The sequence below is a fragment of the Crassostrea angulata genome, chromosome 2 (assembly GCF_025612915.1).
Source record: "Crassostrea angulata isolate pt1a10 chromosome 2, ASM2561291v2, whole genome shotgun sequence".
In the NCBI taxonomy this organism is placed as follows: Eukaryota; Metazoa; Mollusca; class Bivalvia; order Ostreida; family Ostreidae; genus Magallana; species Magallana angulata.
The window spans coordinates 54,980,200-54,998,229 of NC_069112.1; the positions used below are offsets into that span (position 1 = coordinate 54,980,200).

The 18,030-nt window shown below is 33.3% G+C and overlaps 2 protein-coding genes across 3 annotated transcripts; both read left to right on the forward strand.

The window, feature by feature from the left end:
• The first annotated feature begins 61 nt into the window (after positions 1–61).
• On the forward strand, positions 62–5,857 carry LOC128171594 (DNA repair protein complementing XP-A cells homolog). Its single transcript, XM_052837390.1, has 7 exons — positions 62–304; positions 1,909–2,038; positions 2,411–2,514; positions 2,975–3,086; positions 3,564–3,729; positions 4,221–4,338; positions 5,063–5,857. The coding sequence occupies exons 1-7, from the start codon at positions 271–273 to the stop codon at positions 5,209–5,211; spliced, it is 813 nt and encodes a 270-aa protein (XP_052693350.1). The 5' UTR covers positions 62–270; the 3' UTR covers positions 5,212–5,857.
• Positions 5,858–7,695: 1,838 nt separating this feature from the next.
• LOC128171578 (tRNA (cytosine(72)-C(5))-methyltransferase NSUN6-like) lies at positions 7,696–17,580 on the forward strand. Of its 2 annotated transcripts, XM_052837373.1 has the most exons (10): positions 7,696–7,839; positions 8,566–8,706; positions 8,986–9,087; positions 9,405–9,498; positions 9,982–10,138; positions 11,080–11,281; positions 11,885–12,014; positions 12,493–12,653; positions 13,036–13,161; positions 17,391–17,580. In XM_052837373.1, exons 1-10 carry the CDS (start codon positions 7,765–7,767, stop codon positions 17,571–17,573), a joined length of 1,371 nt encoding a protein of 456 aa, XP_052693333.1. In that variant the 5' UTR covers positions 7,696–7,764; the 3' UTR covers positions 17,574–17,580. The 2 variants fall into 2 exon arrangements, with proteins under 2 accessions (XP_052693333.1, XP_052693334.1); XM_052837374.1 differs by lacking the exon at positions 8,566–8,706.
• The last annotated feature ends 450 nt before the right edge of the window (positions 17,581–18,030 follow it).

The following is an 18,030-nucleotide window of genomic DNA, read 5'->3' on the forward strand; positions in this document are numbered from 1 at the left end:
TTCGGTAATAATAGACGATGTATTCCGAGTAATAAACTTCCGTTTAAAATGAAAGAGGCGGATCTATGTATAGACATATGCCTTTTTACATAAATGATAAAACTGCTATTTTACTCTAGAATATGTCAGTGGAAGGGTTTGACAACAAGAGAGATAAAATCGTATTGCAGTTTGAACGTAAATGATCAAGTCTAATTAAGCCTTATTATATAAATTCTCAAAGTAAATAAAAGTGAAAGTAGATATATAATCACCAACATATAAATCATCATGTCCGAATCGATACAAACACCGTCTTCATCAGGTAATAGTATATATAAATGAACTTTGTTTTATTTAAGATAAAAATCAACTTTTTTTTACTAAGCATAATTCATCATTAGTCAGAGTAAATGAATTCCGTGAAAATTTTTCCTCTTGAACAGCACGTAGAACAAAATGGTGCACCTTACATGTGCTATAATCATAATCAGAACATTTCATGCATTTGCAGGGCAGAAATTGTTCAACTCAAGAATATTATTCAGTTAAGAAAGAATTTTATTAAGTCAGTTATGTTGCATATTCCCAAGTGAAGGGTTTCTAGCTGATCGCTCCACTGTACATACATTTTATGTAGATCTTGAGCGGAGCGGATCAGAAACCAATCTTCCTAAGTCAAGGGTTTCTGATCCGCTCTACATTAATTTTATGTAGAACGGAGCAGATCAGGAATTAAACTCTTGACTTGGGAAGATGGTTATGTTGTAAATCATCTAGTTTAAAAGGAATGTTTTCTTTTTAACATATACTTTATTTAGTGTACTGAATGTCTTTATCACATGGTAACAGGATTGCAAAAAATAAAGACTGGGATTTGAACCTGGGCCCCTAAACTCCAAGAAGGTCAGAGATACTATACCAACTTATTATAAGCTATCTGGTGCGAGCAATCAAACCTGTCTGTCTAATTGTCTGACCATAACATTCCTCCCCTTAAATGAGATTTTCCCTCAAAGATCAACATTCAAGGTACTTTTTGATCAGGGCACCAAATTAAATGGGATAGGAGAACGGAATAATGACAGCTAGACCATGCAGGCTAGGATTCAAACCCCGGCCCCCTGATCGGGTGCTCTACCAACTAAACTATCTGGCACTGACTATTAGACACATTTTTCATTTTTAAGATTATGATTTGAAGCTTGCATGATTACCTGGTTGGTAGCTCACTTTGCTGATGATAGTTGGGTCCTTATTTGTTGATTTACAAAGGGAAAAAGTTCTGAAATCATTTTTTAAAGTTTTATATGAAGTTTTCCCATTTCTTAAAAATAACCTATGAGCAATTCCTCAATGCAAATAATATTAATGCTAACAAGCATTCTGAGAGTATTGCATAAGCAATACACGTCCCCTACCGGTTTGTAGAAATTGTGAAAACAATGCACTGTTATGCAGAATATCGAACCAGAACATTAAAAAATTTGAATATAAAAAATTAATTTTATCGAAAATATGTCAACCAGATGCTACAAAAGTGTAAACTTGATCTGTAGTTTGACATTTTGAAGCTGTTCAGCAAATTTCATATTATTCCTCAAACGCATAAAGAAAAAAAGTGTGGAAAACTGAAGTGGGACAGACAGACGGACGGATGGATGGACAGACAGACGGACTGACGGACGCAGAGGAAAGCTATAGTCTCTTCTGGTGAAAACTGGTAATAACTTTACCAACAGACTGTTTCCTAGTTTTATATTGCCAGAAGCTTTGCTTAGTTGCATATTTACATGTATACTAAAGTTTATGATGCTTTAGTTAATTACTAGTATCAGATGGAAAAGGAAAATTGAGCTTAATTTGTTAGAGGGCTAATTTATGTGTATTTACAGCTGTACAAACATATTTATTTTAAATGATTGACAGATCCACAGGAGGATGCGGACGTCAAACTGACTGCGGCACAGAAGGCGAGGGTGGAAAGGAACCGCCAGAGAGCCCTGCTGCTGCGACAATCCAGGCTGGCCAAAAAGCCATACTCCTCCTCTGAATCAAAGTAAGAACTGTTCATTAAAGATTTAGAACTAATATAGCAAGAGCTGCTCAGCTAAGGCTGTTTGAAATCAACAAGGTTTGTTAGCATTTGAGCTAAGACTACACAATTTTGTGTATATTTCAATTGAAACCAGCATCATTTTTAACTTGTTTTTTATGCAAGAAAATGATAATTTATTTACATCCTTACAAAAGTCCAGGGTCTTGTTAAAATGGTTCTAAACCAACTTAAATTTGCATGTGAGAAAAACTTAGTCTCATTGTTGCAAATATTTCTCAACAAAACCACTTTGCATTTTTCTCTTAATACATGATTTATGCACACATTGGCTATCTCTACGGGAATAAAAAATATCTATGGTATATATTGTAGACAAAAAGTGACACGGACAGTTGACACAGGAGCAGGGTTTTTCCTGGAAGAAGAAGATGAGGAAGAAACACGGTCAAAGAAGACGGAGGTCAAACATCCATTAGGTGAGGTCAAGGTTACCTCTATTGAAGGTCAAGGGTGTTTTTTAAAAAAGAAAACAGAGGTCAAATATCCATTACGTTAGGTCAAGGTCACTAGCATTGAAAGTCAAAGAAGTTGATTTTCTTCTTTATTTTATAAAGCAACATTTAAGGATTAGATTTAAGTAACCCTGTTGGATCCTTTATCCTTCATCCTAGTAATGTAAGGTGATTACTCGTGATCAACTTTTACACAGACTAGCCTCCATTTATTTTCATTTTTTCTAAAAGATAAAGGATAAAGACGATAGGACAGACCTCAACAATTTATGTTGTTTTTGTTTTTCTTCAGAATTCTAGCTTGTCATACCGCTGTACTTTTGTTTTTAAATTCATGTACCATTCTCCCAAAATATGCACATTGATTTCATTACAAAGATGAGCACTTTGATCATGGTCTCTTTCTGATTGCAAACAACTACAGGTCCCGTACTGGAGACGGCCACTGACGCCTTGGTGTGCGAGGATTGTGGGAAGGAATTCATGGACTCCTGGCTGTTGACCACCTACATTGTCAATGTTTGTGATGTCTGCAAGTAAGAACATTTTCTCTTTCTTTTCTTTTTTCTTTCTCTCTTTTTTGCTGTATTTTTTCTTTCATTCCCCTTTCGTCCCTTTCACTCTTTATTACATCTCATCCTTTTTTCTTCTGACACCTCTCTCTCTCTCTCTCTGTCTCTCTCTCTCTGTCTCTCTCTCTGTCTCTGTCTGTCTGTCTCTCTCTCTCTCTCTCTTGTTGTGCAGAAATTAACAAGCCTTTTTGAGCATGAAATAAATATATCTGAGCCATCACAATGAGAAATGTTCCCAATGAAAATGACTTACAACTTTCTTGAAGTTTTGTGAAATAGGGATAAAAGTTTGCTTTACTTAACAATTTGAATAAGTAAAACTAAAAACGCTTTTTTCACAGAAACTGGTTCGTGCAAGCTTCGAGAAATTTTGTTGGACATGAATGAAACTTTGCTTTACAGTTTCAAAAACTAATTGGCCAAGGTTTTTTTTTTTGACAGGGAAGACACAGAGAAGCATGCACTGGTCACAAAGTCGGAGGTCAAGGACACTTACCTCCTGAAGGACGCCGACCTAGAGGTCCGAGAACCACCCCTCAAATTCATCATCAGGAAAAACCCCAGGAACCCCCGCTGGGGGGACATGAAGTTGTACTATGGACCTCAGGTCTGTGAATGAAAGACAGATCATTTTTATTGCCCCAACAATCAAAATAGACAATGAAGGGAAATGGGGAAAATTAAGGGGACCAAGGAAAGGGAGGGAAATGGGAAGAAACATTCTAACTTTATTCCCATCCCCCATCTACCCCCTCCCTCCATCTGCCCCCCCCCCTCCCATTTCCTCCTCCATTCTCCTAGGAAATGTATAAAGCAGTCATTAGCACCTCCTCTGTAGAATAGATATCAGGAAAATCCTAAATCTGTTAAGTAATAAACCTTATTATGATATAACAGTGATGAATCATCAAGCATACATTTGTAAATTAAATGAATTATCTTATTATTTACACTTCAGTATATTATGAATAAGTACGTCATTTGAATGACTGATTATTTTTGTAATAAAAAACTCAATTTGCATACTTGAGGCCTAGACTGAGGTAAGATGTTGCAATTTGTATTTATCATTTATTGAGAATCTCTTCCTTTTCGTAGGTATATGATCGAGCAATGGAGGTGTGGGGCTCAGAAGAGGGGCTAGAGAAAGCTCATGATGAGAGGTCCAGCAAAAGGGAAAAAACAAAACGGAAGAAGTTTGATAAAAAGGTCAAAGGTCAGTATAAGATCCTCGTGGTAAAAAATATTTTTCAATTTAACTTCGATACATCATAAATATGCTCTAAATTTTTTTTTTCATTGAATTTATATCATTGTTATATAATATTAAAATTATGATAAATCATAATTTATAATGAGGTTAAAATTAAAGTATTTGATTTTTAATTGACTGACAAAGAAACGATGATAACAATTGTGTGGACAGAATTATTTATCTTCTCTCTCCAAACAATATAAGGAGTGTATTGTTATCCTTGGGTAATGAAGATAGCATTAATATAACTCTTTAAATTAATGTGCCAGTGTCCCAGAAGTTAAAATCTCCCTGTTGAAGTCAATCTGAAAAGATTAATGGCATGGCATATGTAAAATTCTCACCTCATGGGTTAAGTTAATTGTGTTAAATGCAAACACATTTCTTTTTTTTTTGGGGGGGGGGGGGAGTGGAAATGCTAGCAGCATGACACAGAGCATATATGAAAGTCTTTTTGAGTCCTTGGATCGACATTTGATGCATATCAATATTAGAGAAAGAATCTCAACAGGATGTTAAACATCAATCAATCGATTAATGTTAACTCAAGTTGAAATCCACTCCCTGAACAATATCACATATCTATAGGCCTATTAACATATAGATAAAAAAAGGGTGTTTATTGCATGATCTGAGTCAGTTTTGTATTGAAATGGGTACTGAGAACGTTATTTTCTAATTACAGAGTTACGATTAGCCGTGAGGAGTAGTTTGGTCAAAGTTAACTCGGGACCCCATGAGCATGAGTACGGCCCTGAATCTTACGACGAGGAATCTGACACCTACAGTGTTTCCTGTGATTGCGGACATGTTAGGACTTACGAGAAAATGTGAAATAAATGAAAAAAAGTTATTAGTAGGAATTTGACTTATTTATTGGAAAATAAATGGTTGACGGACCTTCTTGAATTAGATGCTTCAGATTAATTAATGTCTTTCGGATGAGGAAGGACTGATCTAAGAACTGAGTAGAATGGAATTATTTTAGTAGATTTGAATTCAATTTATATATAATTATACATGTAATTTATTAATTTTCAATTTCTCATACATTACGTGATGTTCTGTTATTTTTGGCAACTACTTAATTTTCCTTTGTTTATTCTCATGTTCTTTACATAATAATATTATATTACAAATTTTCACTCTCTCAATGTACATATATTTTTGTGATTTTTTCCTATTTTTGCAATATCACTTTTAACTTTTCTTACTCTTGAAAAGTTTTTTTTTGTTTTCTTGAAGGCAAATGGTTTCTCAGGGGTTTATTTTTTATGTTTCCAAAATATCGGTAATCATTTCTACACACTCAAATGATGGTGTAAAAAAAGAAGATCTTTAACTATAATTACAGAAATTGACTGTCAGGTACATTTTCATCGCATTTAAAAGATAAGAAATTTAAATGAGATAATAAATCTTATGGTGTCATATGAACTAGTCTTGAAAAGGAAGAATAAATTTTTTGTTAAAATCATAATTTTGTTTTTTGTTATTGATTACTGTAACACATGTTTTTAACTGCATATCACTGTATATATGAAATGACAAAGGTCCCTATTCTTAGGATAAAGTAAGACATATAAATTTAATTCTAAAATGGGTATAAGTACTAAGATTGACAAAAATTGTTATAATAGAAAAAGATATGTGATATATTTTTGCATTTAAAAATTGAAAAATGCTACAAGCATTCAATTGGTATAAAGAGGGAAAAAAACATTTTGTTTTTTTTTTTTTGTTTTTTGTTTTTTTTTACAAAAACTCATTTTTTTAAAGAATATATATTTTGTCATTTTAAAAATATTCAAAACGAAAGTAAAATTTACTTTGAAGACACAATACAACTATTTACCTTTTTCAACTTTTTAGGTCACCTGAGTCACTCATGAATCTGTTTTTGTCCGTTATCTGTTTTAGATGTAAATGTAATTGGTTGTAAAATTTTTAACATTTTTCTTCTCTGGAACCACAGAAATAAATTTCAACCAACTTTGGCATATATCATCGGAGTAAAAATAATGAAATTCATGGCCCCTGGGTCAGGAATTCTAGTGTTACGGCAGGGCTCTAATTATTATATTGTGAAATGCATCATAATTCTTTGAAAATCTTCTCCCCTGCTCCTATAACTGCTGTGAACTAAATACACAGTAATAATGAGGAATAATGCCTCTTCCAAAATTGTGAATGTCATAGCCCCTGGGTCATGGGTTCTGGTGTTAGGGTGGGGCTCTTAATGAATGCAGTGATTCTTCGAAAATCTTCTCCTCTGCTCCTGGGTATTTATTCGGTGAATTAAGTACAAATATGTGTACTAGTTATGATCTGGAAGAGTTCCTCTTTCAGAATTATTTATTTTATGGCCCCTGGGTCAAGAGTTCTGGTGTGAGTGCAGGACTCTAATGATTGTGATGGGTAGGGTGGTGTAATTTCAACCAATTTTTTTTTGGTACTTAAGATTTGTTCTATTATGTCACTGTACATTCTGCTACAATTTTTAATTTTTTTTTTTGAGAATTTAGAAAGTTGATTAAATCAAACAATCCCAAAATATTAAAAATTATTTCATTAGCCTATACTCTGTCCCAAGATATTTTGGATTCACGTTTGGACGATTTTTAATAAAAATACACTTACCTGTAAAAGAAGTGCAATTGAAATAGTTGAAAGGGATATTTTCCAAGATAATTTCATTGACACATTATCATCTTTCACTCGGAAAAATTCACAGGAACGAAAACAGATTCCTTACGGAGATTTATTATGGGGAATGTTTACATCTTTTCTCCATTCGGAATACACTCGGAATACATCGCGCAATATTTCAACGTTATCATCCGGGCTTGCTGCAATGCAAAATCTCCGTAGACATAACATTTTTTAGCATTGTATTAAAACCTGATAAGCTAACAGGGGCGTTTTGACTGAGAAATCTTGGAAATTTTTCATACTTTTGAATGAACATCGTTTGGATCCTGAGGTATTTATAAATATCAAACAATTAAGCCAAACGTGAATCCAAAATATCTTGGGACAGAGTATAGTAGTTTTAATGCACATGAATATAAATTGCAAAAGCCACACTGCAGTTACTCAGGTGACCAATAAGGCCCATGGACCACTTGTTTAAAATTTATTGAAGATATCAATTTTAATATTCAGTTTAATCCTATTATTATATTTGAGTATTTATTTAAGTAATTCAATTGGATATTTTCAAAGAAATAATCCGTATTCGAAAAGTCAGAGTGCGTGGAAAATGAAATAGATTCGGGTTCGACATACTAAATAATCAAAAAACCACAACAACAAACAGAAACTGGTCCACGTGAAAAAAAAATGACAGTGACAAAGTGTTTAGTGTCACAGTGTTAGTGAATTAGAATGGAAAGACGAAGAGTCGAGTTTAAAGAGGATGTCAGGGGTTACTTAGAGGCATCGTTTGCAAACGAAGCTCAGGTGATGAAAACTGAAATCAGAATATGTTTATCATTTGTCAGGGTTGGCCGGGAAATACCAGTGCTGGGAATTACCGGTGGTAAATACCGGTATTTCCCGTCCCGGTCAATACTACTGTTTTTCACTTATCTTGGAAAAGTCAAGTCAAAACTTGTTAAAATCAAAGAACATTATAAAATGTCAAAAAGCTGACAAGGTGTACTATTGTCCAGATTGTCTACATCCCTACAGATTTGATTAAGACTTATGTCTAAGTATGAAATACTATAATAAGTAGTTGTACTTTATTTCCCAGTATTTCCCAGGAAATACCAGTAATTCCCGGGAATTACCAGTATTTCCCCCCGTCCTGGGAAATATGAGTATTTCCCGCTTTTTTGCCAACCCTGTCATTTGTTGCAGATAGAGATGGTCAGTTGTGTTAGTGTTAAAGTAGTGCGGAATCAAAAGACTGTGCTCATTTATATCTGTCTGTCTATTTTTATTTTCAGTTTTTATCTAATTTTGGTCAAGACCTTGTCAAGATGCTATTTGATCACAAGCTTGCTTTTGATTGTTTCAATTTCATTTGAAATTTCACTAGAAAAATTAAGAAACAGAATTTCTTTTGTCAATGTGCAGGTCAATCTCATCATTTCAAGATTTCTTTACTTGAAAATGTCAGTCTTTAGAGCTAACTGCTCATGTTAATATTCATATATTTTTTAAATGTATAATATTATGCAGAATAAGGAAGAATGCGGATCCTATTTTGATGTGCTACAAGAGAGGCTTGCTTCCCCTCCAATGTTCACAACACTAAGACTGAACACAACAAAACACAGTGCGGAGGAAATACATGCAATTATCAGCCAAGAACTACAAAAGGTACAAGAAACTGTACATGTGGGGGTAAAATATCGGTGATGGGACATGGTGACATTCATGCATTAATATGATTATTTTTGAAATGAAACTTTGATTGAAAGATTCTCTCAAAATTTTTTGTGTGTGATGTAACTTTTATCTAACTCATGCATGTCTATAAAATTATCCTCTTCCAGATTAGGACATTGAAAAACTTACAATTTGTTGAATAAGGTTACAGTTCATACAAGAAAGTTCCTTTGTTCATTCACATAAAAATCATTTTAATATTTTGTGAAGGTTTACATGGACAGAAAATGGGATCCACCCCAGAGTTTTCTCCATCCTGAACTAGACGATGTCCTAGTCATAGAAAATAGGGGCCCTCGGCCAATCAAAAAGGTGATTTAAGATTATTTTTGTCCTTCTCAGATACTGTTAAAACTGTATTGTTTGAATTGATGTACTTTGGGATGAGAGTTTTGAATAGACAAGTTGTTGATTAGACAGAAGTCAGTTTAGACATGGTATTCAGATTAAACAGGTTGTCGGATTAGACAGGTCATGATATTAGACAAACAAATTATTCAAGGCAAACTGTATTTAGTTTTTGGAAATTCAAAGTGCAGTTTGAATAAGCAGTAGATATCTCTGAGATATGAAATGAACTTGTGTTAATCCTATAAAGATATTGTAGCCTGTTTTACATATTTTAAAAGATTGAAAAGGAAGTGATTATTGACCAAAGTTGTGGGATGGCTGTGATGCGTGGGGCAGACATCTTTGTGCAGGGAATTCTGGGAGCACCTACAAGTAATTGTCATCCAAGTTTTTGTTATCAGCAATTTATGTAAAGTTTTGTCAGAAAGTCTTTTCCTAGGAAATTCGAAATAAATTTCCTGAGTATTATTTTTTTTTGGAAATTGGTCAAATAAATTTTGCACAGGAATATTTTCTTTATATGAATATAACATAGACTTATCATAACAAGTACTATGGTTGTAACCCTGCAGAAAAGGATGCAGATTAGTAAAATTTTGCTTTTATAAATTAGTATTTTTCTTTTGAATTTTAAATCATAAAAAATAATTTTTCCATTGCTCCAAAGAATTTCCATAATTTCTGTTATATTGTACAAATTAAAATGAGAATAATTTTTGATTTGAATTCTCTAAATGTAATTTTAAAACTCTCTCTCTCTCTCTCTCTCTCTCTCTCTCTCTCTCTCTCTCTCTCTCTCTCTCTCTCTCTCTCTCTCTCTCTCTCTCTTGTGATGGACATTTCTTTGATTGACAGACATGATGTCGGGGGACCTGGTATCCGTGGTGGTTGATTTGGAGGGACGGGTTCTTAAAGGGGACATCCAGCCTCTCTTTGGGCCCAGGCTCCATGTTGGAAATGGTGTGGCACAGTTTGACAGGGACACAATCTTCAAAAGCCAACCACCTCCAAGGTATTGCTGTAAAATCTAAAGCATTGAAGTTTAATTAATTTTTTTTTTTTAATTGAATGCATGTGTATAAAATGTAACAGTAATTGTTTTCAAGTTGCTGCACAGTTGTATTTCCTAATTCTATGCATTGAATAATCCATGGATGCAAAATTTTGTTATGTTTTCATTGCAATATTTTCAACTAAATTTATGATTGTCTGCATGTTGAGTATTTTTGAATAAAAAAAATACATATTGCTTTTTACCATAGATTTGCAAACATATCCATGGCCACAGATTTATGGATAAATTTCAATCTCCTAAATACTCAAGTTTCTTGACAATTGTATGTACTGTTTGTAGTATATTCTGTAATGGACTTCATCAATGATGAAATCTTTGAAATGTACATGTAGCTGCTTACAGTACTGAATGACAGATTACTGAAAACCACTTTTATTCACATGTAAGAAATTTTCACAAGGTTCGTAAGAGCCTCATCATCACGAATAATTGCATGTTGCCACAAACATGTATTTATCATATGGTTGTTGTTACAACACATGTTTAGATAAGGATTGGTCATGAAAGTTAGTCGTTACAAACCATTTTATCTTAGAACCACTTTAACAAGAGCTTGGACTATGGGTAGTTGGTGTCAAACAGCAATGTGACGTAGGCCTGTCTATTTCATCGAAGGCCTCTCAGTCATTGCTCTTTGAAATCAACAAGATCTGTCTGGCTTTTGAGCTAAAACTACGCAATTGGTGTATATTTCATTTGAAACCAGGGTAATTTTTAACTTGTTTTAAAGCAACAAATAGATATGGTAGTTACGTCCTACTGAAAGTCCAAGGCCTTGTTAAAATGGTTATAAGTATATTGCAAAATTAATTAAGTTGTCGGGAATAAGAGTTTGTTTACGGTACTGACTGATAGATGTATTGTAACAATAATTGTAGTGGAGTTGGAATTTTGATGACGGAGCCCCTCTATGAAGCCCCATGTCTCAGTGACCTTCGACCTGACCTGATTATGGCACAGAACCTGCCATCTATAGTGTGTACTCATGTCCTGGACCCCAAACCAGGGGAGAGGATCCTGGATATGTGTGCAGCCCCTGGGGGCAAGACGACGCACATAGCCAGCAGGATGCAGAACAAGGTAATACTAGAATTTTTTGAATCTTTTTATTTCCTTATTCTCATTTAGTATATGTTCATTCTGCTTTTTATGGATGTACTGAACAAATCACATTGCTTTCTATCCATCCATCTGTCTCTCCATCCATCCATCTATCTATCTGTCTGTCTGTCTGTCTGAGGTCCGAAAATAAAACGGGGGCAAATACTTCCCTGTATAAGGAACTTTTAATTATTTTTTCCTGATCACTCAGATGACACTCAAATTAATACATGTAACACCTAAATGACTAATATACAGTAATGCAAATGAAATTCGTTTTGAGTCTATTTGCCCTGTGTCAGGTCTTTGCTTTATCAAGAAATGTTTATATTTTAAAATGACAAAATGATGGTTCACTTCAATTAATGCTAAGAAACCTTTTAGCCAATGTACCAGTTATTGTCGAATTTATCAGCTGGAATTAAATATTTGGGTTTACAAACTGATATCAATGGATATAAATTTTTCTCTTGAAGCTATAGCATGCATGTGTAAATAAGTATGCTTTTATTTATAACAAAAAACACAACAACTTTAAACACATTATCCTTGGTATTTATAATGGATTTTTTTGTTTGGTAGGGTGAAGTTATAGCCATTGATCGTTCTGATGTCAAAGTGGAAAAAATTAGGTCAAACCTGGAGAGGTGGGCTCTCACCTGTGTGACATGCCACGCCTGTGATGCTCTCAAGGTCACTGTGGGTCAGCGAGGTAGTACTAATTAACCAGAAGATCCCTGTCTGGTCACTGCATTATCCCCTGGATTTCATTTTTATATCACGAAAAAATTGAAATTTAGTGGGTTCTTGCTGTGCTTTCATGTGTGCGATGTATATTGGGTAATTTACACAGGTTGCAAAATTTTTATTTTGGCCATTTCTTCTTTATACTATCAAATATTTGTTTAACCTTTAATACATTTTCTGTATCGATTTTTTTTCTTTATTGTATTAATGGCTCCATCCTTGGGCATTCAAGATACAAAATTGAATCAGAATTTTCATGCCAAAAGATAAAGTAACAAACACCATCTATGCAAAGCCTATTATTATAATGATAATAAATAAAACCCAATGGTTTTTATTTTTAAAAAAGATGGTGGCCAACGGACATACTTATTTTGGAAATTGTTTATTCATCTTCTAGATGATTACTTTGCATAGACATGTAACTTAGTTTTATTTGATAGGTGGAGATATAAATTTCCCAGAAATCCCTGCGGAGTATTTTGACCGGATTCTCCTTGACGTTCCCTGCAGTGCGCTGGGACAGAAACCGTCCATAAAGAACCCGATGACCCTCAATTCTCTCAAATCCTACCCTGGCTACCAGAGGAAGTTCATACGAAAGGTGTTGTTAAAGAAATATCTTATTCTTTACATAGCTGTGTGTTTGTTTATAATCTTTTATTACCTTTACAGCCTTGTAAACAATTGTAATATAACTTATTTACCCTTATCATCAACCTATAATAGATCGCCCTACATGTGTAATAAATTTTTACATTCCAAACTAATTTTACAATTTATCCTTTAAAAAAATACTTTTAAATAAATATTTATAAACTCTACAATACAATACCTCACTTTCACAACATTAGCTTCTTTCCAATATTACTTTACACTTTACAATATTACCGAGCTTTACAGTCTAACGTTACTTTACTTACCATAAAACATGTAACATATACATTGTATTTACAATATAACCTATTCTAATCCTATCTTTACAGGCAGTTCAACTTCTGAGACCAGGGGGTGTACTTGTGTACAGTACATGTACAATAACTATGGAGGAAAATGAAAAACAGGCTGTGTGGATGTTAGAAAATTTCCCTGAGTTAATCCTTATTGCACAGGTAAGCTTATTCAAGTTACAGTAATCCTAATTGCCCAGGTAAACTTGTTTAAGGTGAGCTTTATTAAGTTATTCTCTACTGCCCAGGTAATCTTATATAATTTAATCCTTACTGCCCAGGTAATCTTTTAAAAGTTAATCCTTACTGCCCAGGTAAGCCTTTCCAAGTTAATCCTTACTGCCTAGGTAATCTTATATAAGTTGATCCTTATTGCCCAGGTAATCTTATTTAAGTTAATCCTTACTGCCCAGGTAATCTTATATAAGTTTATCCTTACTGCCCAGGTAATCTTATTTAAGTTTATCCTTACTGCCCAGGTAATCTTATTTAAGTTAATCCTTAATGCTCAGGTAAGCCTTTCCAAGTTAATCCTTACTGCCTAGGTACCCAGGTTATCTTTTTCAAGTTAATATTTACAGCCCAGGTACCCAGGTAAGCTTTTCCAAGTTAATGCATACACCTCAGGTTATCTTATTCAAGGTAATGTCACTTAAGTTATCCTTACAGCCTAGGTAAGCTTATCCAAGTTAATCCTTACTTCTCAGGTAACTTAATTTAAGTTAATTCTGACTGCCAATGTAAATTCCTTACTGTTTATGTAGGGTTAATCCTCCCTACTGCTCAATTAAGGCTATCTAACATTGATTAACAGGTACTTAAGATAAGCTTATCTGAGTTTAACCCTAACTGCTTACTAGGTAAGTTCAGTTTCTTGCATGGCCTTCTCAGGTTAGCATCTGAGGCCTTCATCAAAAATTAATTCCCATTGTCAACAGTATTTCATATCTCTTCTTAATCGTAAAGACAGTCATATGCAAGCCAAATAAACTGCTGTTTAACAAAGAAGAGGTAGATGTATATACTTTGCCAATAAAAACTAATATGATCTACTTAAATTCTGCTTACATTATGTCCAACAGTATTCGTTTCATTCAATTAAAAACATATGTGTAAAACATTCTAAAATTTATTTTTAATAATCACAATTAGTGTGCATTTATATCAATAAATTGGAGACTTTACCATTAGATATAAATAGCTTTGAATTTATTTTGATTTTTAGCCAATTCTGTTAATAAGGTAATTAAAATATGAGCTATTTTTATCATGCTTACACCTTGGGTACAGGACCTTGGTCTTTCCTCATTAATAGGAAAAGGTGCAGTTTGAAGTTATTAATTACTAATATATTGCGAAAATTAAAATTTTATGTAATGTGCTTGAAGTAGATTTGATGTATGTGAAATTGATAAGAATGAAGGTCTAACATTCTACATTTGCTGGCGCAATGTATCAGCATTCAAGTAACAGTAATTTTCATTTTGAATAACTTAAAAAGATGTGTGTCTGTGTGTGTGTGTGCGCGCACGTGTGTGTGTTTGTGTGTCTGTGTGTGTGTGTGGCTTATAAAACAAAGCTGAACAGAGCCTTCGATCACAATTGACCACTGATAACACAGTACATCTGGCAAAGTGAGGATAATGCTATGTCTGTGTCTTAATTAATGGCTATAGTCAGTATATTTCATGTGACTTTTTAGGTATCTTTACAAACCAATGTTTTATTAAGTACTAATAAGTGTTATTTCATGTAGCTTTACATGTATCTATCCAAATAAATTTTTTTTATGAAGTAGTAAGTATAGTAAATTTAATAGCTCTAATCCTATTAATGAAATGTTTTCATGCACATTTATGCATATTTGAGTGTGTAATTAATAGCTTTACCGAATATGAAGCCTACAGCTCTTTTGAGTACGGTTTCAATACTTGATGCACTCATCACAACTTCCTTGGGTTCTCGATCTACTTGTTTTCATGTTTTTTCCTATTACACGGAAGTTTTGTATGAAACAGAGGAATAACAAACTAGCAGTAACTAATGAAGGATTAATTTGAAATAAACCTCCTTTTCCCTAAACAAAATTATAATCACACGCGACCAAGCCTTATCCAGACCTGTATTGTTATAAAAACTATAAACAAAGGATTGGTTCGCGGCGAGAAATATTCGCGACGACAAGGCTCTCGCAAACCTCGCGAAAATTTCTCGCACGCGAATAAAAGTTGGTTTACAGTATTCTTAACTCCTTTTATGATCAGGAGTTAATTTACTGATAATACATACTGATAATACATGTACATACATTCATCCATTGGATAATATATACGTCGTTCTGCAGAATCTTTTCAAAATTTTACAACAAACATGTCTTTTGTTTTTATTATACGCAGCACAGTTAAAGAGGTTCGATCCTGTGATTTTGGGTAGCCATTTTGTGTCGCCTCTAGACTGAAAATTCTGTGTCATATATGAATTCTACTTGTAAATTTCTTTTTTACATTGCCAAATAAACTCTATTGAATAAAATAGTGAAGAAAAAATTCCATATTTAGAGAGTGTAGTAAGGGACTATATTTTGTGGTGGAAGGTTTTTAAGAAGAAAATGAACATTTTTCATAACTCAGTTGATTTAGAGTACCGTAATTTTAGCTTTCTTATTTTCCATGCAGACCAAATTTTCAGATAGTTTATGCATTGGGATATCTTTGTATTGTTTCAAAAAACATATTTCAACAATATTTCAATATTTCTATCGACATATATTGGCATGTTTAAGTGATATTTCATAAAAGTAAATAAAAAATCAACTCAAATTTCCCCCCAAAAATAGCTTATTTCATGCCATATCTCAAAATTTACATTATAGACCCATACTTTTGGTTTTATTTTCTGAATATTTAAGTTTCTTTTGACAAGACCGTCATAATTTGAGGAAAAGTTTGAGACTTTTAAATTATTTAATTGCATGTTGAATCGTTTATGAATAAAAATAGTATTTTTTCAGTGCAAAAAGGTCAAAATATCAATAAGGCGAAGAAATTGCAAACTTTTTCATTGTGATAATTTTAATTTTATTAATTCTAAATAATGTTAATTTGTATTTCATACCATGGTTCATTTCGATAAAAAATTATAGAGGGAAAAGCGATTTCTGTGCAATTTGCACTTTCAGTGCAGAAAGGTCATATTAAATACACCGTAGCACCGAAAGGAGCATATAGACCCCAAAATTTTGTTTTGAATTTTGGTTAAGATATGTGTGTAGATATTTAAAAAATACTTTAGAAAAAAACTTAGAGACTTTTAATTGCAGGATCCAACGTCCTTAAGGCTGTCAATAAACTCCGTTCAGACAAAAAGTACGGGAAATGTGCATTATGACATCACAGTATATTACAAACCTCGAAAGTACTTATTTATCTATTTATTAGTAAAATTAACTCATACTAATCTTTTAATTAAAAACAAAAAATGCTATTACTTACAATTTTGATGTCCGTTATATCGTACACACTAAAAAATAAGCGAGATGTCGTTCTCGCTGTACTACAAAATATGACGTCATATGCTTCAAAATGACGCATCAAGTTAAATCATTGAAGGCTATCGTGCAGTTTTATAGCGAAGAAAAATAAATGTCATACATTAACGGAAAAGTATAAATGAATATTTTGTTTAAAATTATTATTAGTAGAATGCTACCTATATAGTCTTATTTTCATTTTGTTAAAAGTATGCATCGTATAAAGAAGCCACCTCGGTTTTGTATAAAATATCGTATATCTAAAATCTGAGTACCTAAATAAATCACTTAATTGCAAGGGCATACACTTACCTGATCCCGACAAACTTTTACATGTGAATTTGAAATATGCTATGTAACTTAAAAACTTCTACGATCCTTGTAAAATCTTACAAATTAATTATTTTTAATGAAATTAACCCTGTGACCTTCAAAATTATTCAACATATGCATTATAAATTACGGTTTCTACTAACAAATATTCTTATCTTAAAAAGTTCGCACCGTTATTCAAAATCTACGATATAACATCAAGTTATTTCATAATACAGTTGTGAATTTTGACATGATTATGCCCTTGCAATATTGAATTTTTTAAATGACCTCAAAACCACAAATACATCAGCTTGTACCATGCGACTGCCATATCACGTGACCACTATGAACATAAAATATTGTACTGTTATATATATATTTAAGAAATATATTGCATTTGAGTGACTGTTATTGATTTTAAAAAGGACATGCCAGTTTAACTAAAGTATACGTGTTTTCATCACAAAAATTTGCCCATATTTTTATTGACCGCCTTAACTGTACTGCGTAATGTATGTATATATGCCATTTTTCTTTCTTATTTCAGCACCCACACCTAGGATCACGTGGGCGGCAATGCCGCGGATTATCAGACGACCAGAGACAGGTGCTACAGATGTTCGACCCGGCGTGTGATATATCACGTGATGGGTCATGTGACAAAATGGCAGCTTATAATAGAGACACGATAGGATTCTTCATTGCAAAATTTACGAAAATAAAGAAATGAAAATGAAATACAATGTTGCTTTCTCTTTTTTTTTTGACGGCGCGGTTTTGAAAACATTGGAAATTTATGTTAGTTTCGAAAATACTTCATCATGATAATGGATCAACTCTCACATTGCTATGCATTCTGACTATTTTTCGGGTGAAAAATGTATGAACTAGCGCACTGAATAGACCAAAGCTTAATTTTACGTTCTTTAAAATGGTTTATTGAGACTATCACGAATGAATCCTGAATTGTATGAATACGTAGTATCGTTGTGTTATAAAATGGATGGGTTAGGTGAAAGACAACCACGCCCTTTCCTAATTAATATACATCATATTCACAGGGAAAAATTCATTTCCAACGTTTCAGCAGGAAAAAAGTATTTTTTCAGCCTAGATCACATTTCATTATACTGAGCGTTGACAATTCACACGTGATCTCAAATGCGAGTTCGTGAGTTAAATGTCCT